We start from the raw sequence: 25,034 nt of genomic DNA on the forward strand, positions 1-25,034 counted from the left end.
AATCTGCCACATTCCAAGAAATACATTTCAAATTATGTCCACACTGGGTCCCTGTCAGTCAGTCTGAAATAGACATTCGAGATATATCCTGCAGGCATTCATAACATACTGCCCCCATACCTCACTCCCTTGCATGATGGTGAGTAATATTAATAATGTCAGCTGTTATAATGGGAGAGCATACTTGGCCTGACTGTAAGGGGGATTTACTCTCACATCTTTCCCATTAATTATAGGGGGTTGGTGTATCTCAGCAAGCACCACAATATCTTATACTCCAACAATTGGTTGGACTGCAATGGTATCTAACTGATTCAAAATGGTTGGATAAGCTAAGCAGATCATCGAAGTGCAGTGGAATGGACAACAGTTTGGGGCCGTTAACCCTTTTGGAGTATTCTAAATTTGTACTTAACTTATCCACACTGTTCTTGGACTGTTCGGGGCCAATATTGATATGAAGTTTATTACTGTATCTTGTTTTGCTTTGTAAGCAGCCTCAAAGCAGGTTCCCTGGAAAGGTGGTGTATGCATTGTCTAACTAAATAAGATGACATATTTAAAAGAGGGAGGAATAAGACACCCAGGCAGATACCAGCCAACAATGTAATCCTTGCAGATACCAGACAGCAATGCTCACAAAGCAACGGCACTAGCTATTACACCACAGAGACATGCACATTTACTTGATGCTGCACAGAAGCATTCTCACCGCATTACATAAGATATACATGTTTAAGATCTAATTTAGTCTTTAATCACCTGTCTTTAATCACCTGTGTGTTTCTGAATCCAGGTATGACTCACCCCCATGTATGATCCCGTGTACTTGGACCAAAATCTGTGTAGAAGCCAAGTTTTTCTCCTAGCCACATGGTTGGATCATTGTTCCCCATGAATGGTTTAGAGGCATCACTCTCTATAATAGTAATGAAGTCCACCCCTGGAGGACAAAATGATGCTTAAAATGTTTGAAAAGTTGTAAGCATGTTAATAAATCATCAATAATAATTTTCTTTGAGAAACATGGGCAGAGATAAACTGGGAAGTTCTATCTTATGAAATTATTTTCCTTACATCAAAAGATACATTAACATTTATTATTGGTCCTGTCTAGAGATGGGCATGAACCGGGAAAATTCCAAACTGTGCGGTTCATGGCTCGTCGCGTTTCACGAACCACAAACCATGAACGTTCACAAACTTGCCCCAGTTCACAAACGGGCTTGTTCATTTTGTGAAAAAGTCACTTCTGGGTCAGCAGAAGGTCTGCAGAGAGCCCATCCCCCCCATTGCCTAGGAAACTGATTGATCGGTGCCAGGCTGTCTGCAATGATGGAACCAGGCTAAAATTCATCACGGTTCATGAGTAATGAGGTCCCACGAACCACTGGTTCACAATCGCAACCCACAAACTGGCTCAGTTCATGACGAACTTCAGTTCATATTTCAGTTCATGTCCGTCTCTAGTCCTGTCATCTCTTTGTCTCACAGACTCTCTGGGTAAAAAAGGTGCAAAGAAAAAGTATTCCAGTTCCATCTATCCAACTGCAGCAAGTCTGTGTGAAGGATAATTAAATCTTTAATAGAAAAAAATGTTTTGGTGTATGTTTCCCTTGCTGGTTCCCCCTGAGAATTCTTTACCAGAAGTGGGAAGCCCTTATCAATGTCACTAGCAAGTAGTTTTGTTATTTGCAAAAAATTAGCCAAGAAAATCAACTAGATGAACTGAGTGCACCAAAACAATTTTTTCCTAATAAAGATTTAATTTTAATTTAAGTAGACCAGTTTTGCCGCCTGCCATATAAAATTAGGTTTATAGAATAATATCATTTAGCATTTGTATGGCACATTAGAGCATTTTGAGTGTTTCTCATACTTTCCCTTAGTAATCCTTACAAGAACCCCATTAGGCAGATCAGTACAACAAGCAATGATGATATATGATTACATGGCTGATAAATATTAGCTTATCTAAGACCACTTGGCTAAAAGTAAGACTTTTATTTTATTTTCATTTTATTTATTTATAACCTGTTTTATCCCCAATGGAGACCCAAGGCAACTTAGAACATCATTTGTGTCCATTTATCCTCACAACAACCCTGTGAGGACACAGAAAAAGGCTGGCCCAAGTTCACCCAGCAAGGTCTATGGCAGAGGGAGGATTTGAACCTGGTTCTCCCAGATCTTAGTCCAGTTCTCCAATCATTACACCAGGCTAGCTCTCTGAATCATGAACTTCTCAGTTTACAACCTTAATAGCTACTGCTGCTGTTTCAATATGCTTCAGTCCTAAATCAAAGGTGAAATACCTCTGTCAGTCTATGGATGACAGGCTATGACAAATAGATCCCTGTACCGAGGGCCGGTGCCAGAGGTTCTGGCGCCCAAGGCGGCACATGCGTGCTCTGCGCGCGCGCGCATACCACGGACTGCGTGATGACATCATCACAGATGTCATCACGTGCTGCAGGGGGGCTGGGCAGCTCACGGAGCCCCAAGCAGAGAAGCTTCAAGCTGCTGCTGGGGCAGTGCACGGAGGCTGCTCCGTGAGCCACCCCAGCAACAGCTCACGGCTTCTGCGCCCGGCTGGGGCAGAGGAGCGTGCAGCGGAGCTGGCGTGGCTGGCAGCAGCAGCAGCAGCTGCAGCCAGCCAGCCAGCCAGCCCCGTGCCGCCGCTGCCACATGCCCCAGCCGAGCGCAGAAGCTGCGAGCCACAGCTGGGGCAGCACGCAGACACTGCTCCGTGTGCCACCCCAGCAACAGCTCAAAGCTTCTGCGACCGGCTGGGGTGGAGGAGCACGCAGCGGAGCTGGCATGGCTGGCTGCTGGCTGCTGCTGCAGCTGCTGCTGCAGCCAGCCAGCCACCTCCGTGCCACCACCACCACGCACCCCAGCTGGGCGCACAAGCAGCGAGCCGCTGCTGGGACGGCGCCCGGAGGCTGTGACCGGCTGGGGTGTGTGGTGGCGGCAGCGACAGTGGCGGCAGCAGCACGGAGCTGGCTGGCTGGCTGCAGCAGTAGTTGCATCCCAGTCATGCCAGCTTCGCTGCGCGCGCCTCCACCCCCAACACCCCTTCCGGCGCCCCTCCAAAGCCCACGCGCCCAAGGCCACCGCCTACCTGGCCTCCATGGGCGCGCCGGCCCTGCCTGTACCATTGCAGCAAGAATCCAGGCTCTTGGTTAAATGGTTTTATTCAGAAATCAAATCATTTCCACAGATATGTCCATAGGGTTACTCAGAAGCAAGGTAAGCTGCTAAGCAGTAAGGATCAATTTGACAGGAATGACAACATGTGGGAAAACCCTTCCTCTTAACTCACACATTTACTCCTTCTCTCTCCCATCAGCCAAACAGGACTTTTGGCGTGAATGCATCCTGAGAACGTCTCACATATTTGTACTATCAAGTCTAGACACTGAGAAAGCAGGAGATCAAAGTTGTAACATAGCAATGCATGGGAGTGAGCGGGGTACAAGGTCAGAAGCACTGAGAGTTTCTACAGTCCGTTAGCTTCACCTACAGCTTCTATAAGCCTGTGAATGCAAAACAGTTATGGCATTGGTAATATGACATCAAGTTACAGCATGAAACACTGGTTCAGAACAGCATCACTGGTTCAGCATGAAAATAATGGCATGGATGGGGCACAGACATGACATTACTCCAATACTCCAGTACTGTCTTACAGCATGTGATACTTGTTGATCAGCCTTAGAAGTGGAGCCTACTGTTGGGCAATGACCACTACTGGAACCTCTACCTCTGTGTTCTTTATTCCCCAGCAGAGAAGGTCCCCACTCCTCCTGTCACTGATGGAAGAGACTACTCCACCTACAGGAGGCAAGGGAAGCAAAATGGAGAAAGTATTGATTTTGTCAAGAGTACCTGTTTGATTCAGCAGAATAGCTGATCTTTCCAGATTAGACCATCCTTCGTTGTCATAGCCAAATCTGAATGGCCAAATCAAGGCAGAGAAGTCTTTCCTTGCAGGCTACAGATAATATGAAAAGGGAAAAATAAGTTGTACTGGTTTTGTCAAGGTATATAGCTAGAATCGTTACCCTCCTAGTATCCAAGAAATGCCCTGACTTGGATAGCCCAGGTGAGCCTGATCTTGTCATATCTCAGAAGCTAAGCAGGGTTGTCCTTGGTTAGTCATTGGATAGGAGACCTCCAACAAAGACCAGGCTTGCAGAGGCAGTCAATGGCAAACCACCTCTGTTAGTCTCTTGCCATGAAAACCTCACTAGGGGTCACCATAAGTCAGCTATGACTTGGAGGCATTCTCCACCACCACCATCAAAGAAAATTGAAGAAAGGAACCCTAAATATGTAAACTCTGAATCCTACTAAGATTTAATTCAATGGGGCTTAATCCCAGGAAAATGTTTTTGATTGTACTGATAATGGCTATCAGGTGACAGAAGCTTATAGAATTATTGAAAATATATTATTTGTCCAAAAGAAGATCAGGAAGGACTTCATGGCACTACATCAAATAATGCTGACAAGTCGACTTTTGGCTTAACCCAGTTGTATTCACTCCACACCTCAAACAACCACATTCACAATTACCATCAACCCAAAGAGCCACATTTACTTCATCTCTTGCCCACTTTTCTTAAACGTAGGGAAGGTGCCACATTGAGAAATGATGCTCAGAATAGCCATGGGTGGCATGACAAAGAGCCATATAAGGTTCCTGAGCCATTGAATAAGTATCATCAGCTTAACCCTGAGCCGTTGAATAAGTATCATTGGCTTAACTTTTTTCTTCCCCAGTTATAATTTAGCCCAAGTACGGTAACTGCATTTGTATTTACACATATTCATCAGTTTGTATGCTTCAAGGATAGTGATCTGTCTGTTTTGCTTATGAACATTTCTGGATGGTGCTGTATAAATAATAACTAAGAATAAAGTAAAGAAGAGGGAAGAGGAACTAGTTCTACAAATGATGACCTATTATCATCCTAGAAAAATAATTGTATTTTAAACTAGTTTGATACCCATTCTTCGCTATGGTATTTTACTACTTTAAATCCAGTTATAATACTTATGGGTATGTAACATTTTTGGTTGGTTTTTTTAAAGTTGGTTTTGTAGTATAATAGCATAGTACCTAAGCTTCACAAAGATGTTTGAATAAAGCGAAGCATGTTATTCCTATTCAGGAGTCTTGTACTGTCTTTCTTCAACTGTAGTTTCCTTGACTCGATTTTTACCTCAGAACACAAGAGTTCCACAGCTGACCAATCGGAGACAGGGGGGTGCAAGCAGGCAGGAGCCTGCCAGCCTGCCAGCCACACTGTCAGGCTATGGATGACAGGCTATGGTAGATAGACCCCTGTACCATTACAGCAAGAATCCAGGCTCTTGGTTAAAAGGTTTTATTCAGGAATCAGATCATTTCCGCAGATATGTCCATAGGATTACTCAGAAGCAAGGTAAGCAACTAAGCAGTAAAAACAGGTTGACAGGAATGGCAACATGTGGGAAAACCATTCCTCTTAAAGAACACAATTACTCTTTTCCCCCATCCCATCAGTAAAACATAACTTTTGGTGTGAACCTGTCCTGAGAACTTCTCACATATTTTAACTATCAAGTCTAGACACTGAGAAAGCAAGAGATTAGAGTTGAAACACAGTAATTCATGGGAGCAAGCAGTGTACAAGGTCAGAAGCTCCCAAAGCTGTTAGATAAGACACCTGCAGCTTCAGTAAGCCTGTGAAAGCAAAGCAGTTATGGCACTGGCAATATGACATCAAAGTACAGCATTAAACACTGGTTCAGAATAACAGGTCAGCATCAAATAATGGCATGGATGGGGTACAGACACACGCATGGATGGGGTACAGACACACACAGGAAAGCCAGGCCCCACAGGGAGATTGTTAACAAACAGAGGACCCACTAAACAGTATAGTAATACAAACAGTGTAACCACATCAGTGGGTGGCTCAAATTATGAACAATCACTTTCAAGGTTATTAATAAAGTGAACAAACACGGAATTCTGGTCTGGGAAAGATGGTGAACTGACATCGCCTGGAGCGCTGGGCGATCTAGAGCTACTGTTTGGGCAGGCAGGCACTTAGATTTGCCAGCTGCCACCTCATCCCAGGAAGGGAAGGGGAAAGAATGCTACGAGACCCCAAGAGTGTGTGATCTCAGCACCAGAAGAGGTTCTGAATCAAGGATTTCTCCTGGCACCTTGAGGTCCCCTCGGAGAAGGGCGAGCTAAAATCTCTACAGAGCTCTACGAGTCAAACCGACATAAGGACACCAGAAACCAGGCTTCTACAAAAGGTTCTGAGCAAGTTTGAAATTCAGAAGCAGCGTGAATAACCCTAAGAGACAGAAAGAAGGTAAAGATTGTTATCTACTTTAACGGATCGTTTTAAAAGGAAACGCCAGCCAGAAAGTGGGACTGAGTTAATAAAAAGTTAGCAGGAAGATTATCTTGGGACATTTAAAGTGAAAACGGGAGGATTTGGTGGGACTTTAAGCCATAAAAAGAAAAAAAACTAAATTGTTTATACATACCTGCAGTTTCAGAATCAAAAGCAACGCTGGGAAAAGGGGAGGAGAGGCTTGAATAAACGGAGGAATCATTGCGAGACTGGCATTGATATAGAGAGTGACTCGGCATTGCTAGAGAGGAATCAACAACGAAGGTAAAAGGCGGAAGTGCAAAGGCCATAGAAGACATGGAAGTGAAACTAGGATAGCAACGCAAGAGGACAAAGGTGAAAAACAAAAGGAAGTGCTTGGGCACCATTTTGAGAAGGCTGAGGGAAGAACCATAGAGAAATTGCGCCTGACATTTTGGTAAGGTCAAATTTAAAGAATCTTTAAAAAGACAGGAACAAACAAACAGATAATAAGGAAATTAAACAGTGATTGGAACTGAGACTATTTGGAGGGGCATGAACGGACTTATAATAAGAATTGGAGTACTTTTATAAAAATGGAGTTAAGAAAAAGAGCAGATACGTGGGGGGGAGTGAAAGCCAGCCCAACCATGAAGAAAGCGGACAAAGAGAAATTGGAGTGGCAAAATGCCTTGGAAATATTAGAAAAGAAAGTGCTAGAAAGCACAAAAGAAATATCCCAATTTATTCAAAAGATGGAAGAAAATCTGACTAAACGTGTGAAAGACTTAATAAAGGCAGAGGTGGCAGAATTAACTAAGAGCCTAGAGGAGATGAAGGATGAAATGCAAACAACAAAACAAGCAGTCCAGGGGGTGGAGCAGAAAACTAAAGAAGAGTGTCAAAGGCTTCAAGATAGAGTAGTAATGATGGAATGTAAGGTGGCCGAGAACCAGCTGAGATTTCGAGGTGTGCCTGAATCTGAAGGACAGGATGTACAACAACAGATGATACCTATATTGGCGGAATACTTAGGTAAGCAACCGGAAGAAATTGAAATGAGTATTGATTTGATGTATAGAGTACACTTATGCAAGACAGAAGAAACTACCAAGAGAAGTGATGGTAATATTCACAGCAAGAAGAATCAAAGAAGAAATCTTGAGAGAGAGCACTTTAAAAATCCACTGGTGCTTGAGGAGAGCAGAGTTCGAATTATTAAAGAAGCACCAAGAAAAATACTCCAAGAGAGAAGGAAATACAAGGAATTAACAGAAAAATTAAGAGAAAAAGAAATCAGGTACAGGTGGGAAATACCTGAAGGATTAACTTTTCAATTTCAAGCGCAGAAAGTTACCATCAAGTCAAGACATGAAATGACGATGTTCTTACTTCAAAACCAAAAAGACTTTCCCAGAACTCAACAAGAATAAAATGATGGATTATAAATTGATTTCCTGGAATGTTAATGGATTAAATTCACCACAAAAACGTAAACAGGTTTTCCATTGGCTAAAAAAACAAAAATGTAATATAATTTGCTTACAAGAAATGCATATTAGAGAAAAAGATATTAAATTTTTGAAAAATGAATTGTTGGGAAAAGAATTTTGGGCATCAAGTAAGCAAAAGAAAAAAGGAATTGTGTTATATGCAAAGGCAGAATTAGATCCCAAGTTAATTTCGAAAGACAAAGATGGAAGATATTTGGCTATAGAAGTAATGCTGAATGGGAAAAGGACTCTAATTTTAGGAGTATATGCCCCAAATGGAGCGAAAGATGAATATTTCCAAAAGATAACACAAGAATTGGACCAATATGTGTTTGAACAATTTATAATGGTAGGGGACTTTAATGGTGTTGTTAATCCAGAGATGGACAAACAAACGAAGATAAGACGGGGTAAAACAGGGAAGCTACCAAAACCTTTTTTTGACCTGATAAAGCAAGAGAACCTAGAGGATGTATGGAGAAAATACAACCCAGATGTTAAAGATTTTACATATTATTCGGCTAGATATCAATCTTTTTCTAGAATTGATATGATATGGGCAACGAAGGAAGTTACCTTGTTGACAAAGAGAACTGAGTTGTTACCGAGAATAAGTTCAGATCTTAGTCCAATAATGTGGGAAGCCTCAATGGGAAGGAAAAAATTTAGATGGAGATTAAATGAGGATCTCCTCCAGGATCAGGAAAATTTGGAATTTCTACAAAGAGAAATGAAATTCTTTTTCCAATCGAATCTGGAAAAGGAAGTGCCAATAAGTATAGTTTGGGATGCATTTAATGTGGTAATGAGAGGGAACCTGATTACTTTGAATAGTAAAGGGAAAAAAAGACAAGAAGGAAAGATGCGAGAAATTCAAGGTAAAATAAAACAGAAGTAGCAGGAATTAAAAAAGAAACCAGGAAAGAAAAAATTGTTACAAGAAATAAAGATACTACAGGAACAGTTGAAGGCTTTTATAAATAAAGAATTGGAATGGAATCTAAAAAGTTTGCAACAAAAGCATTTTGAAGGAGCCAGCAAGCCAGGAAAGTATTTAGCATGGCAACTGAAGAAAAAAAGGGAGAAAAAATCAATTGTTAAAATAGTGGAACAGGGAAAAGAAATAATAGACCACAGAGGTATAAAGAGAGCATTTTATAAATATTATGCTACATTATTCCAAAAGAAGGCAATAGAAACAAAAGCAATAAAAGAATACCTACGGAAAATAAAGTTACCTAAAATTTCAGAGACAATGAAAAATACCTTAAACACTTCAATTACAGAAAAGGAAATTATAGATGCTATTGAATCAATGAAGGTGGGGAAAGCGCCAGGTCCGGATGGAATATTGGCAAAATTTTATAAAATATTTAAAAAGGGCCTGGTGCAAGTACTACTAAAGTTGATGAATGAGATATTGGAGAGCAAAACAATGCCAAAAACGTAGAATGAAGCAAATATTTCATTGATCCCGAAGGAACTACAAGACTTAACAGATGTTAAAAATTACAGGCCTATATCTCTGTTCAATAATGACTATAAAATTTTTGCCAAAATTTTGGCGGAAAGGTTGAAGGGATTTTTGATGGAGTTTATAGGTGAAGAACAAGCAGGATTTTTGCCCAACAGGCAAATTAGGGACAATTTGAGAACGATGTTAGATGCCATTGAATACTATGATAAATGAATTGACAAGGCGGTAGAGTTTTTCTTTGCGGATGCAGAGAAAGCCTTGACAATTTGAACTGGGATTTTATGTTTCAAATAATGGAAAAAATGGAATTAGGTCAAGGATTTATAAATGCTATTAAAGCAATATACAATGACCAGAAAGCGGCACTATGTATAAACAATGATTTGACAAAGAACTTGGAAGTGAGAAAAGGAACAAGACAAGGATGTCCGCTCTCACCTTTACTGTTCATTATGGTATTGGAAAAAGATATGGTGAAGTGGAATAGACTGAATCAATCACTGATGGGACAAATATCAGTTGTTAAGAGGAATGTGTTACCTAGAGTGATGTTCCTATTACAAACTATCCCAATTGTTAAGGGAAAAAAAACAATTTGATAAGTGGCAAAAGAAAATATCGGTCTTTGTCTGGGTGGGGAAAAAACCGAGAGTAAAGATAAAAGTACTGTGTGACGCAAAAGAAAGGGGTGGTTTACAATTACCAAATTTAAAGCTATATCACGATGCAGTATGTTTAACATGGATGAAGGAATGGGTGAATTTAGCTAATCAAAAATTGTTAGCTCTAGAGGGTTTCAATAATGTATTTGGATGGCATGCGTATTTATGGTATGAAAAGCATAAAATGGATGGTATGTTCCAGCACCATTACGTAAGAGGGAATATATTCAAGATTTGGCAAAAATATAAAAAATTTGTAGGGGAGAAAAGACCATTGTGGATTGTCCCCACAGAAGTGATAAGCCCACGTTCAGAATATAATGGAGAAGAATGGTTAACATATAAAGAATTATTGATGGCGGAAGGAAATGTCTATAAATTGAAGAGTCAAAAAGATCTACCATTTGAATATGGGTGGCTACAATATAGACAAATTAATGATATATATGAAGTGGATAAAAGGAAGGTGGGGTTTAGGGAAAAGAATTCAGAACTAGAGGAGTTGTTGCTAGGAGAGGGACCAAAGATGATCTCTAAGGTATATAAAGTGTTATTGAAATGGGACACAGAAGATGAAGCATTTAAGACGCAGATGGTAAAATGGGCAATAAATTTTAATAGAGAAATAACAATGGAGGCCTGGGAATATTTGTGGAAAAATAAGTTTAGAATGTGGGGGGTGAGTCCAATCAGCCCACATATGAAAATGACCTTGAAAGGCTGGCCCAATCAGGGAAGAGTGGCCAAGCTGGCAGTAGGCAGGGGCAAAAGCAGACAATAGCCTGCCAGCCACACGGGGAAGCTATATCCCTTCTGGAAAACACATTTGACCCCTTTTTACTCCCTTAGGGGGTAAATTTCTTAAAATCCCTTCTTAGTGGGTGTTTACATCATGAAAGGAATGTTCTCCCCAAATTTCATGTTTCTAGGTCCAGGTTGATGAGTCAGTCAAATTTAGGTTTAACAGCTTATTCACACATGCTTATCATTTGATTTCTCATCACTTCATGGCCTGCCGCCAAATATGTGAATGGGGTCCATTGAATAGCACAGGATGTTGGAGCCCTGTAGAACTTTGAACAGCTATTGTAAATAGTAAATCTACACATTATGTATTGAATACTGTGTGCAGTTCTATTCATCCTGAAATAGTTTTGTTCTGCACTAGCAGCTGCATATGAAGACTAAAGATGTGATATATTTTTTTTAAAAGACATTACTCACCCCATGGCCCAATTTTTTCTCATAAGCCTTGTATCGCAGTCCTAATCCTAGTAAGCCTGTACCAACAAACAGCCATAAAGCTAGAAGGAAAAAAATATACAGCCTATATTACTATTAAGGAAATACAAGCAGAAAATGTACTGCAATATTAAGGAAATACAAGGAGATGATTTGTCAGTTTACAAATATAAAGTCTTCATATTACCTTACCTAAAAAATGCAGACTTCAGAATGGCAGGAATAGTGACATAGATTTGCATAGCAGAACATCTGAAATACACTGAGGGCCAAGCTACAAGTGACGAATTACACTTGAATGGCAAGTGGACAGACTCATGTGTATTCCTCCCTGTCCACTTGCCATTCACTTGCGCTCCACTTGATCACTACGTGATCACTACAGACTCATGTGTATTCCTCCCTGTCCACTTGTGCTCCACTTGCTCTCCACTCGATCACTGTGACCGAGTGGAGCGCAAGTGGCGCGCAAGTGAACAGGGAGGAATACACGTGAGTCTGTTCACTTGCCATTCAAGCGTCATTCATCACTTCTAGCTTGGCCCTGAGCTGGCAGATTCCTGCAGAGGCCATATAATGTGCACTCTCTCTGTCTGTCTCTTTCTCTCTGCCTCATTCTAATCTATAGCCTGATCACTCTCCACATCTTGTGTGAGCCTTCTTCAGTTGCATTGCCACCCATTTCTTTGAAAAGTGGCTTCATCTAGCTAGATCTAAATCTTCCTCTTGCTCTCTTCCTTAAACCAATTTACAGTATAATTCTAAACAGAGTTTCCCCCTGTTAAGTCCATGAGGTCAGCAGACTTGAAAGGATGTGACTCTGCTTAGAACTCTCGGCTTTAGCCAGAAAAGTGTGAACTTTAAAGAGGAAGGAGGAGGAGGAGGAGGAGGAGGAGGGGATAAATGTATGAATGGAATGGGATTTTTCTCCACATTGAAGGTACATCAGAACGTGCAATCATCCCCTGATGTTTTGGAGTGACAGACAAGAAACAGGCTGTGCGCCCACCCCTTCATTTGCCAGGTTGACCCTGTGCCCCACATCCTCTTCCACCACACCCATGAGTCTTCAGTCAGGATTAGGGAGGGATTTTTCTGCCCTCCTCCCTCCAGTCCTGCTCCCTTGAAGCCTGGAGCAGGTACTGGCATGACACCCTTGGCCACCTCCCTTTCTCCATTGTGAAGCTGACATAATTAGGACATCCTGGCTCCAGAAGACAGACAGGCTGTTCCATGCAAGTTGGGGAGCTGGTCCAGTGCTCCACGCCCAGCTCTTCCCCGCTTGCCCCAGAACAGTTCCCCTCTGGGCCTGCCACTCGTTACCTGATTGGCAGGCAGGAGTTCCCCTTTGACCTGGCCATCAATCAGCCGAGTGGCAGGTAGGGCTTTCCTGTTGGCCTGGCTGCTAATCAGCTGAGCAGCAAGAAAGGCTTCACAAGGCCCAACCATCACCACAGGCTTGTCATGGGCTGCCCCCCCCCCAATGGTGGAGTGCTCATTGAAGTCTAGGGCCACCTCACCACCTGTCGACCAGGCACATTTTAAGTTAAGAGACAGTAGTAGGAATTCAAGTATTACAGGTAGTATCATCTTGAAGGATCCAAGCCCTGATATTTTATTTATCAGTAGGGCATCTAAAAACAATCACCGTAACCCTATACATTCACATTTCTAATCAGAAAGTTTCTTTAGGAATGAAATTGTTTAACGATTTGTTTTTAGGAATAAAGCAAGTTATACTCACCTAATTTGATGAACTTTTCACTTTGTTTGAAGAGGGGTTTCTGACTATTTTTGACCCCAAATAGATAATGAAGATCTTTCTTACAGTCAACTAATATGTCTATGACAATAAATAGCATGATGATTCCTACAACAAAAAATGACTTCTTTCACCATTGATAAGAAGAAAACACTTAAGCACACAAAGCCAAGCCTTGAGTACATCCCAAGACGTTGTGAATCACCTGTCTTGTCAGAACATGGATGAAGAGGAGCAAAACAAATCCAGGTTTGGAGTGGAAGCATTAAAAAAATAAATGTCAGAAAAAGGACACAGTGAGTATGCTGAAAAAGTAATTCCATGCAAAGGGGGATCAAAGAAGCCTACACAGCTCGCTTGAACTCTGACATCATTCCCACTTCACATACTTTTTATCTCCTCTTTAACGTCAACATTCATACCTTATAATTCCAGGGGAAAAGAGCAAGAGTCCAGTAGCACCTATAAGACTAACAAAATTAGTGGTAGGGAATTAGTGGTAGGGTATACCCTACTGGACTCTTGCTCTTTTCCACTGCTACAGACAGACTAACACGGCTACCCATCTTGATTTATAATTCCAGTTTGGCTTTATTAACTTGCTATCCAGCCATACTTCCAAATTCCCCCATGAACTTTTTTTGTATACATTTTAGGTTTTCTTTACAGGTTGTGAATAAATAGAACAAACTTGTATTGATTTCACATTGTTTTAATAATGAAAGTATTCAAATCAGACTTCATTGCAATAACCAGCATTAGAAGCTGATTAACAGTGCAGTCCTAAGCTGAGTTACATCCTTCTAAGCCCATTTATTTCAATGAATTTAGAAAATATAACAGTGTTTAGGAGTGAACTGTAAGAGCCTCGGGAGAAAGATTAAAATTGTACATAACGTTTCACAGTAGTTGAGAAATTCTTTTACTTTGATTTCTCTGTAGCAGTATTTCCTAACCTTTTGGGTATGGTGATCCTAAGTCCAAATGTACCTAGTATGGTGACCCATCCGCAGCTGGGTCAAGAGATTAAGGAGGAGTGTGGGGGGCACCAGGTTGAGGTGGTGTGGGAACATGGCAGGTGATGGCAAAGAGGTGGGTGGCAAGTGGCTCCCATAGCAGGCAGAGAGGGCGATTAGGAAGTGCAGGGGGCTGGGCAAGAGGTTGGGCTACTGAAGAAGCAGTGCCAAGACACAACCTCTTTCTCATACACACACCGCTTTCTCTCCTCCTCTAGCTTCTCCATGCACTGAACAGCTCCACCTACTCTTCAGCCTCCCCTTGTTAAAAGGAACCCCATTCCCTAATGTGTGTTGTTTGCTCCAACTCCATCTTGGCTAAATTCATTTTGGCAGCCATATTAGGAGCTAGAAATGCCATGCATTGGAGAAGATAAGGCCAAGGCCTAATGATGAGTGGCCATAACTTTGGGCAGGAGATTGATTCACTGATGGGACATCAGCATGCCTACCACAGGGGCTTGCACCCACCTAGATCTATTAATGTAATCTCATCTGCAAGGGCAAGTCTTCCTGAGCACAAACTCTGATGACTATCAAGCAGCCAGATGGGCTTGCTTACTTGTATTTTCCCTGCCTGAATGTCTCCTATCAACCTGCTACAGGCGCGGGCGAAGCCTCCACCCTGCCAGCCCTTTTTGTCAGCTCTGCCTAGGGGCAATCTCCTTTTGTTGCCTTTCTGGAAAATCCCTAGCTCATTCAAATTCAAGAAATGTGCAGATTCGCACCCAGGGCTCACCCTGAATTCCTGGATGGTACAATTATTTCTTGGATATTCTTTTGTATAGGCTCCTATAACTATCACCGTTCTGCCAGCCAAAGACAGACAGCCTAATCCCTAAATTACATGTTCTGCTCCCCTTAATTGGAAAGTGTGTCAATTTTCCAAGCTAGTCTGGCTGTGGAAGCAGGAAGAGAGTTCCCTCTGACACAGAGCTTAATTCCTCCAAATTGGTTTTTTTCACCCTGTTTTGAGGGTGATCTGAAGAGATTAAAGAAGGTCTCTCCTTTTTACTGGCTGGTGGGAGAGTTTGGCTTTTGCATGTTTGCAGGAAAAGCAAGTTTAGGATTCCCCAAAAAGATCTTAGGCAAGAATAGGCGGAGGGTTGACAGATGGGAAAAATATACCTGAAAAGAGCACATGAATACGAAAGAGAAGGAAGGGGGCTGGCTGGAGAGAGCAGATGGGAAACAGAGAATCTCTTTTCACAGGACTTCTGGCTCATGTTCTTCATGTCTCAGGAGATACGATGTTAGCCAGGAAGCATAGTTTTAAATGACAGAGCCAGTGGAGATCACTCTGGAGGGGACAGATTCTCTCACACCCCTCTGCTGCCTCTGGCGTGCTGGACGGTTTCCCCTTCCGGAGCCTTTGCCCTGCCACCCTTACTGCTTAAAACTTTGAATTAACTGAGCCTCGGCTGGGCAAAGGCTCCAGAAGGGGAGATGGCTGGCCTGCAACCCACTTTCAGAGGCTTCACAACCCACTCTGGGTTCTGACTCACAGGTTGGGAAACACTGCTCTGTAGAAGCTGTAGATCCTCAGGATCTAGGACTGCTCTGTAGAGTACATGTCAGTTTTTGTTACTGACAGATTTGTATCTGCCAGATTTATTGAGTGTGCTTTAGAGAGTTGCTGTAGCATTCAGTCTCTTGACGTGTTGCAGAATTACCTGGGGGTGCTCAAGTGCAGGATTTTGTGTGTGGTCCTCAATTCATGTGCAGGTTATTCTTGCTTGGTGCACGTGCCTGCAGATTTCATGGGAGCTCCCTTTGTGTGGTTGTATCTTCAAACGAGTTCAGCTCTGCGAGGATCCTTTGACTTGCCAGTTTGCCCGGTAGGCTCCTTTGACTTGGCAATTTGCCGTAGGCTCCTTTGACTTGGCAATTTGCATTTCTTTAAGGTGTGAGAAAGTTCTAGATCTACATTTCAATGAATGGATGTGGGAGATGGAGGAAACTGGGATACTTTTAGCAATTGAGGAGGAACAGATACCAAACTTATTCTGGAAGATGCTGGCTTCCAGATAGCTTTAATGCGCAGCCTCTTTCAACCCAGGTTTAAAGGAATCCTTACTTACAGTTAGAGCCAGTGAACGAGACATGATTCCATTAGAAGCAAGGTACATCTTTATTGGTCCAGATTTATTCGTAGACTAGCGGTAAATTCATTATGACTGTTGCATCCTTGAGGGAAAGGATCCGAACAAAGCGGGGAAGAGGACCATAAAACTTTAACACCTTCACAGGAAGCCTACAATAAACTTCTATATTGGAGGGGGGACTACAATTCCCATGAGTACCAATCGTTAAAGGGACAGCACATAGTTCTGACTACACAGATACAAGGCTTTCTAAGCTGTGGTTACAGTACACTCCCCGCCTGGGATCCTATGGATTCCACCCCAACATGCAAGCTAGTAGAGTATCCTATAAAGTCTAAGCATATATGTCATGCTACACTATTCTCATAACTAGGCAATAAAGGCTAAATATAGCATATAAGCAACAAATGGCATGCAAAGCTTGAGCTTCAGTCTTCGAGATCAGTCTTCCGAACAAGCAGGATCACTTCGGTGACTGGTCTGGTGAAAATCTTCGGGCCGTCGTGTCTGGCTACATGAACGTCAACCTTGTGGACCAACCCGTCCGCGCTGGGTAGAACTCGATCTATAAGTCCCATGGGCCACGAGATCCTAGGAGCGTCCTTGTCTTTCAGGAGGACGACATCACCTTCTCGTAGGTTGGGCTCAGACTTCTCCCACTTGCATTGCTTGAACATATCCTTAGAGATGAAGTCTCCCTGAGGTGCAGGCCAGGCGCCTGTCTTCTGTGTCAGCAAGGTGGCTGGTGTTAAGATGGTAGGGTTCTCAGGATCAGACGATACTGGGACTAAAGGTCTGGCATTGATGATAGCAGACACCTCTGCCAGGAGGGTAGCCAAGGTCTCATGAGTGAGAGAAGGTTTTCCTGCTAGCATAGAGTCTAATATTCTGTGTGCAATGTCAATCATGCGCTCCCACACTCCTCCCATATGAGAGGCATGGGGAGGGTTGAAGTTCCATTTACAATTCTGGTCGCTCAGGTAGCTGCTGAGGGTTGGGTCCAGATCTGTGCTCCCATTGATTCCCAGCTCCTTGCAGGTGCCAATAAAGTTCGTGCCACAGTCAGACCTCAGTAGCTTGACAGGTCCCCGTATGTCAAGGAATCTTCTGAGGGCATTTATGAAGCTGGAAGCATCCATGGACTCAATCACTTCGATGTGTACGGCTCGGATGCTCAGACATCTCTTGCTGTTGGCTTGTCCTCCCCTGGTCTTGCGTGTCACTACATTCTAGGGGCCAAATATGTCAAGTCCAACATTAGTGAAAGGGGGCTCAGTGCAGAGTCGATCTGGTGGCAGGTCGGCCATCTTCTGCTGCTGATGGGGACCTTTGAGCTTCTGGCATTGTATGCAGGTCTGTAGGACTGCAGCGATGCATCTTTTCACTCCCACAATCCATAGGCCCGCTGCTCTGATGGCTCTTTCTGTGAAGTGACGTCCTTGATGATGAACCCGCTCGTGGTGGTGGTGCACCAAGAGGACAGTCATGTGATGTCGAGCTGGAAGAATGATAGGGTTCGCTACTGTTGAGCCTACATCAGCTGCCTTCAAACGCCCTCCTACCCGAAGTAAGCCATCATCATCGAGGTAGGGGTTCAGCTTAAGTAGCGGACTGTTCTTGGGTATAGGCAACCCTTTCTTGGTGTTTTCGAGTTCTTCTACATAGAACTTGTGTTGTACTCTCTGGAAAATCAGGAGCTCTGCCCTACGTCGTACTTCTGACGAGGTTGGCTCTGTATTCCAGTGGCGAGCAAAGTGGATGAGGTGTGCCATCCCCAGAACAAGTGGCTTCCATTTGGAGAATCGTTCGAATCTCTTTGCTTCTAGATGGCGGTCGGTCTCAACTCCCACTTTCATGCAAGTGACTTGAGGCCGAACTTCCTTGTCCTGGTCTGGGTCTAGGAGCTCGTAGTGTTCCTCCTCATGTTGTACTGGATTGACCGAACGCAGGAGGAAGTCAGGTCCTTTCAGCCAGGAGAACTCAGCCAGCTGTGAGGCAGGGATAGACCATGTTGCGTGGTCTGCCGGATTCTGATCCGTAGGGACATGTCGCCACTGGCTAGGGCATGTGGATCGTCGAATACGCTCTACTCGGTTGCTGACATACACATAGAACCGACGACTTTGATTGTGTATGTATCCAAGCACTACTTTGCTGTCTGTGTAAAAGGTAGTGGCATCAAAGGTAAGGTCCATCTCTCTCTCTATTATCTCTGCAAGCTCCACAGCAAGCACAGCACTGCATAGTTCCAGATGTGGGATGGTGTGTCCCTGTAGCGGGGCTAACTTAGCTTTCCCCAGGATGAAGCCCATGTGGACTTGGTTCTCCCCGCCAACGACCTGCAGATATGCCACGGCTGCAATCGCTTTCGTGGATGCGTCTGAGAAGACGTGTAGTTCTCTGCGGGAGGCGGTGGCAGGTGAGACTGATACATAGGTGCGTGGGATCTGGATAGCTTGCAGGCAGTTGAGCAAACCTCTACAGGCCTCCCATTCCTTTCTTTGGTCAAGGGGAAGAGGCTCATCCCAGTCTTTGGTGCCTAAGCAGAGAGTGCGTAGGAGGTGTTTTCCTTGGATGGTCACTGGTGCAGCAAACCCCAAGGGATCAAACAAGCTGTTCACTGCTGACAGGACTCCTCGTCGTGTGAACTGTTTCTCTTGGGCTGGTGCTCGGAAGATGAAGGTGTCCTTCTTCAGGTCCCAACTCAGTCCAAGGCTGCGTTGGAGGAGGGGGGTGTCACCACCCAAGTCTAGATCCTGTAGTCCTTTGGCATGGTCTTCTGGAGCAAATGCTTCCAACACCTTCGTGCTGTTGGATGCAATTTTGTGCAGCCTAAGATTGGCTGCAACCAGCATTTGTTGTGTTCTCTTTAGCAGGTCCACGGCTTCTTCTGGAGTGGGTAAGGACTTCAGTCCATCATCCACATAGAAGTCCCATTCCACAAATTGCCTTGCGTCCAGGCCGTACTTCCCTTCTCCTATGCGTGCAGTTTGATGCAACCCATAGTTGGCAATTGCTGGGGACGGTCCATTGCCGAACACGTGGACTCGCATGCGATACTCGGTAATCTTCTGGCTATGCAGTTCATCACTGAACCATAAGAAGCGTAGGTAGTTGTGGTGATTATCTCTGACGAGGAAGGAATAGAACATCTGCTGGATGTCCGCCATGACAGCTACGGCTTCCTTTCTAAAGCGGATGAGTACACCAAGTAGGCTGTTGGTCAAGTCCGGTCCAGTTAGGAGGGTCTTATTCAATGAGAATCCTTGAAATTGGGCACTGGAGTCGAAGACCACTCTGATCTGGCCGGGCTTTTGGGGATGGTATACCCCGAAGAATGGCAGGTACCAGCATTCTTCTCCCTCTCGCAGTGGAGGTGCAAGTTCTGCATGTTTATTCTGCAGCATCTTGTCCATAAATTCCACAAAGTGGGCCTTCCTCTCAGGCTTCCTTGCCAGGATTCTGCGCAAGGTGTTGAGTCGAGATAGGGCTTGTTCACGGTTGTTGGGCAATCGCTGCCTAGGTGTGTGGAAAGGGAGTGGAGCAATCCAACTTCCAGAGTCGTCTTGCTGAAGTTCCTTTTCCATTAGTTGTAGGAATTGCTTGTCTTCCATAGATGGGGCGAGCATGTTATCATCTTTGGTTGTTCGGAACACTGTAGTTCCAAGGCCATAGTCCTCTTCCGTTAGTGTGAAGTGTTCTGGACATGGCTTCAAGTGTGAGGCTCGTCCGTTATCCGTAATGGTTGTGGCGAAGACGCTCATCTGGTTTGGCATCTGTAAGTGATCTACACACACATTCCCCACTATTACCCATCCTAGGCCGTACCTCGGGCATGTGGGGTGCCAGGAGGTCCAACAATCACCTTGTGGCAAACTAGCAGATTGGTGGCATCTATCCCTAGCAGAAGCAAGATCTGTGCATCTGGATCCAGGGCAGGAAGGTGATCTGCTATTGATTGTAGGTGAGGATGATGGAGCACTACGTCTGGTGTCGGAATCTGGTCGGAATCATCTGGTATGGCATCGCATTCCAACAGTGGAGGTAGAGAGAACTGGATACTGCCGTCGAGAGATTCAATTTGGGATTCGGTTTTGTTTTCGCAGCCATGTCGGACGCTCCTCTCGGCAGGTCCGAGAGGAAGCGGCCGAGCCGCCTGGCCGGGCGGCTGATCTGCAAAGGTTAGCCCTCAGACTCTCAGGCAGGGAGTCTGAGTCCGGGACGCGGTGGGAAGAGCCCTCTGACAGATCGAGGCAGGGGGTAAATCACCCGTTTGTCCCCATGGAGGCCGGCAGACGAGCGCGGCACCTAGTGTGCTGCCGGGCTATGGAAAACAGCAAGGAGCAGGATTAGGCGAAAGCCTGCAAGTAAGCGAATCCCTTCTGTTACTACAAGCGTATGTGAGGAGTGGTGGGGTCTGAAGGTTAGAAGACTCGGATTTTTCCCCCCTCATAGAGTCTCAGAAGATTGGCGGTTCCCCCCCCCCTAAAATGGCAGCAAAAAAGCAGAGTCCTTCTCTTGGCAAGTCAGTTACGGCGGCCTTGCAGAGGGGCGAGACGCTTGAGGAACTGGTTAAAAGAGCGGTTATGGAAGCCATAAAACCCTTTGTTGACAAGCTGAATGAAACAGATCAAAGGGTGGGCTTAATTGAAAGCGATGTGAAAGCCATTAAAGAAGCAGCGGGGGGGGGGGCAGAGAAGTCTGCCCGGGAAAGTGCGTCACTTACGAGAGCAACGAACAGGGAATTAAAGTTGGTGGAAAACCAGCTGATCGGACTGCAAGTGGAGCGAACACAAACCATTTTGCGTCTCCAGAATGTTAAAGAGGAGGAAAAAGAGGATTTATGGGATCTCGCCTCGGAACTTTTAGCGACACCCGCGAGGGCAACTAAAGAAGAAGTGAAAAGCGCTATTTTGGGAGTCCGTCGGGCATCTTCAAAATATGCAACGAAACGGCAGCTGCCTCGCGAGATTGTTATCGAGTTTTCATCTAGGAGGGTCCGGGACAGTATCCTATATAATTCATACAATGCGGAATTGGACTTAATAAAGTCAAGATATTGAAGGATGTTCCATTTTTAGTGCGGAAGAAAAGATTTAAGTACAAGATGTTGGCAGCTCTTTTGAGGGAACGGGACATAAAGTACAAATGGCTACTCCCGGAAGGAATCGGGTTTAGTTATAAAGATAAAGCTTACAAGATTAATTTGGAAGATCAGCTAAGGGATTTTGTGGATAAAAATTCAGAATTGGGACCAGACACCAAGCAAAAAGAAGAGGATCCGAAGCCTGAAGGGAGGGGGGAGGCAATGGGCGCTCCGGCGGTAGCTGCGCAGAGGGAATTGCGCCCGAGGCCCAGGGGAGGGGAAAAGATTTAATTTGAACTGTAATTTGTAATTTGTATGATCAACCACTCCGTCACTATTTTATTAAGCTATTTTTTTTTACTATGGCAGTATGAAGGGAAAGCATTGAAATGTAGTGTTTAGTGTTTGTAGGTCACCTTCCCCTTTTTTCCACCCCTCCCTCCCTTTCTCTTTTTTCTCCCTTTTTTCCCATCCCTTGTGTTATTGTAGTCTTTTGTAGTTACTGTTTTGTAGGTTATGTATGTATGTAGTAGTTTTAAAATTAAAAAAAAAGAGAGAGAGAGAGATTCAATTTGGAACCCGGCGGCTCTCCTCCCCACCGTGCGCTGGACCCCAGCACATGTTCTGAGGGTGTATGGCAGTTCATCTCCTGATATGTTGAAGAGCTCAAAGAATATTGGGTCGACCAGGGACCGGGTACTGTGGCTATCTAGGATGACGTACATCTTGATGGCCTGTTCAGGTTGGCCAGCAGGAAAGACTTTGGCGAGACACATCTGATGGCAGGACTGGTTGTTGCTCCCAACGCCGCACACTTGAGTGCAGTGGGCTGAAACAGGCTTCTCCCCTTGGGAGGCAGGGTTGTCAGGCACAACTGGCTGTGTTGGCGTGGCGTCTGTGTGCATGGCAGTTACATGTGTGTCGCTGCCACACTCGTGGCATTTTATATGGGTCTTGCAATCAGTTGATGCAATGGGTGTAACTGGATTCCAGTCTAGGAGAGCAGGAGCCAGAGGTGTGGGCTTAGGCTCTGCAGATGAGACTGGGGTGACAGGAGCCAGTGGCTGAGGTGCTGCTGGTGAGGCTGGAGTAGCAGGAACCAGTGGAGCACACAAGGGCTCTGCAGGTACAGCCGAAATCCAGACAGGCAAAGAAGGCACAGGCTGAGTTGACTCTGCTGGAGAATGCCAGGGTGCTGCTGGTGAGGCTGGAGCAGCAGGTACCAGTGGAGTACACAGGGGCTCTGTAGGTGCAGTCGAAATCCAGACAGCTGAGGAAGGCACAGGATGAGTCGACCCTTCTGGTTTGAGCAGTGGAGTTGAGCAGTGGTGTGGCGAAGTCCAGTGTGGAGGCACTATGTTCCTCTATGTAGGACAGTGCCTGTTGCGTTGGATCCAGCTCCTCCAGCTCTGGTAGGCTGAGGTTTGAATCCGAATCTCAGAGGCCATCTTGTAGGGCCTTCACCTTGGCACATAACTCTGCTGCTTCTGCTTCCTTTTGGACTGTCCATAGCTGAACATCCCTGTCGGTAGCTTCCTTCCGTAGTTGAGCTTCCCTGATGGCAGCTTCCTTCTGTAGCTGAGCCTCCCTGTTGGCAGCTTCTTTCAGCAGTTCTTCTTCCTTCTTGGCAAATTCAGCCCTCTTGGTTGCCACAGCAGCTTCTGCCTTTGCTTTGGCTACCTCCAAGGCGAGCAAGGAGGCTGTAGACCGGCGAGAACCGCTGCTACGTTGTGAGGCTGTTTTGCTGTGCTTGGACAATGAAGTCATGGAAGGAGGATAGCATAAAAATTTTCGCACCGTGAACATCAATGTTCCTTTCTGTGGTGGACGTTTGGACTCAGCTTCATCGTTGCCATTGGAGGGAGTAGTGGGTGCATTGGCAGGATCCATGATGTGCTCTTCACCTGCCGGATTTCCCACAGGAGTATCCATTGTGGCAAAAAAAAAATTATTTTTTGAAGCGGCAGTACTACTTCAGCCCACTAGAGTGGTGCTGTTGCGGTGGCACTGTTGTGGTAGCGCAAGCACGTGACTTCTGTATAGCTTGAACAGAATTGTTGGCTGCACTTCCGAGGCTGGCCACTGGGATGCAGTGATGAAGCGGCAGTACTACTTCAGCCCACTAGGATGGCACTGTTGTGGTGGCACTGTTGTGGTAGCGCAAGCACGTGACTTCTGTATAGCTTGAACAGAATTGTTGGCTGCACTTCCGAGGTTGGCCACCGGGGGCGCAGTGAGTGAGCTTTATAAGAATTCAGTTGTAGTCGCTCTAAGTGACCACTAGGGGTGTGGATGTGCTCCCTAGCCGTACCTACTCTTCTTATGCTGAAAGCCTTGCAAGTTCCCCTTGGTAGCTTTGCCAAATTAGGATTCTGTGTTGAGGAGCTGTTTGCGCTCAGCAACTTTTCCCAGCGTAGGCTGGATTCTGGAGATGCTTTTCAAACGCGTGTGCTCTTCAAAGTTTGAATCCCTTTGTGGGCTCAGCATTTAGGGGTTTTGCAACTCAAAGCGGTGTGAGAGAGGTGATCCGTACTGGAGCTCTCCTCCACTTTGAGTTAAGAAGCATTCAAATCACAAACAACAGGCATGAAACATTTTCTCTGCTTGAGAATAAAAGCATGCAGGCGGCTGAAACATTCTTATTTAAGCTGCTTGCTTCCTTCTCTGGCTAGCGAAGGTGGGCTCCCGGGCTGATCAGTCAATTAGCAACTGAAAGGCGCCAGTATCAGCATTTACAGGACAAAGGGGAAGCCTTATGCAGCCAGGAGAAGAGAGAGCTAAGATTTTGCTGTCTTTTCCCCGTCTTCATGCAGACATGCACACATGTTATTTTTTATCTTTGCAAGAGCAAAACATGCTGTAGCTATTAATTCACTATGGTGATCTTGAAGGAGCAGAACATGCTTCTTAATGAATTTACTTTGTGAAGGAGCAAGATGAGCCTTTTAATGAATTTACTATTCTGGAAGATGCTGGCTTCCAGATAGCTCTAATGCGCAGCCTCTTTCAACCCAGATTTAAAGGAATCCTTACTTACAGTTAGAGCCAGTGAACGAGACATGATTCCATTAGAAGCAAGGTACATCTTTATTGGTCCAGATTTATTCGTAGACTAGCGGTAAATTCATTATGACTGTTGCATCCTTGAGGGAAAGGATCCGAACAAAGCGGGGAAGAAGACCATAAAACTTTAACACCTTCACAGGAAGCCTACAATAAACTTCTATATTGGAGGGGGGGCTACAATTCCCATGAGTACCAATCGTTAAAGGGACAGCACATAGTTCTGACTACACAGATACGAGGCTTTCTAAGCTGTGGTTACAGTACAAAACTCGTGAATGTGCTCATGCGGAGCAAATGGAAGAGTGAATGTGTGAGCGAGAGCATGGGAAGTTGGAGGGGACACACGTGAAATGAGGTTCACTTGAGCAGCCCTAGGTACTTTGTAACGTTTAGAGAGACCGATAGCAGGTAAGTGGCTGAGCTGCAAACCAGTACTCTGCTGGTTCACATCTCACTCCTGCCATGAATTTAGTAGGCGGCCTTGGGCAAACCACTCCTCTCAGCTGCAGCTCCCCAGCTGTATTGTGGGAATAATAACAATAATTTTGCTCCCTGCTGTGATTGGGCACTAATGTCTAGAAGAGTGGTATATAACTGCAGTTGTTATTACTATTTTTTTATTGTTTTCTATGTGAATATAAACAATGCTGCCTACAGGTGTTTGATTTAAAAAATGAAAAATGCAATGAAATAAAAATGTGGGTGTGTAAATAAACTTGATTTGTACCCTAGCTTTCTCCCC

At 44.6% G+C, this 25,034-nt stretch overlaps 1 protein-coding gene across 1 annotated transcript in view; it reads right to left on the minus strand.

The window, feature by feature from the left end:
• CWH43 (cell wall biogenesis 43 C-terminal homolog) overlaps positions 1 to 25,034 on the minus strand; it is a 63,437-nt gene that overhangs the window by 13,408 nt on the left and 24,995 nt on the right. The window contains exons 7-10 of the mRNA XM_054990193.1: positions 13,002 to 13,127; positions 11,240 to 11,319; positions 3,892 to 3,997; positions 808 to 943 (exon numbers count right to left, since the gene is read on the minus strand). Of these exons, the coding sequence (XP_054846168.1) occupies positions 808 to 943; positions 3,892 to 3,997; positions 11,240 to 11,319; positions 13,002 to 13,127 (448 nt within the window). The remainder of the gene's footprint in view (positions 1 to 807; positions 944 to 3,891; positions 3,998 to 11,239; positions 11,320 to 13,001; positions 13,128 to 25,034) is intronic.

Source organism: Eublepharis macularius, chromosome 10, assembly GCF_028583425.1.
Source record: "Eublepharis macularius isolate TG4126 chromosome 10, MPM_Emac_v1.0, whole genome shotgun sequence".
NCBI lineage: Eukaryota > Metazoa > Chordata > Lepidosauria > Squamata > Eublepharidae > Eublepharis > Eublepharis macularius.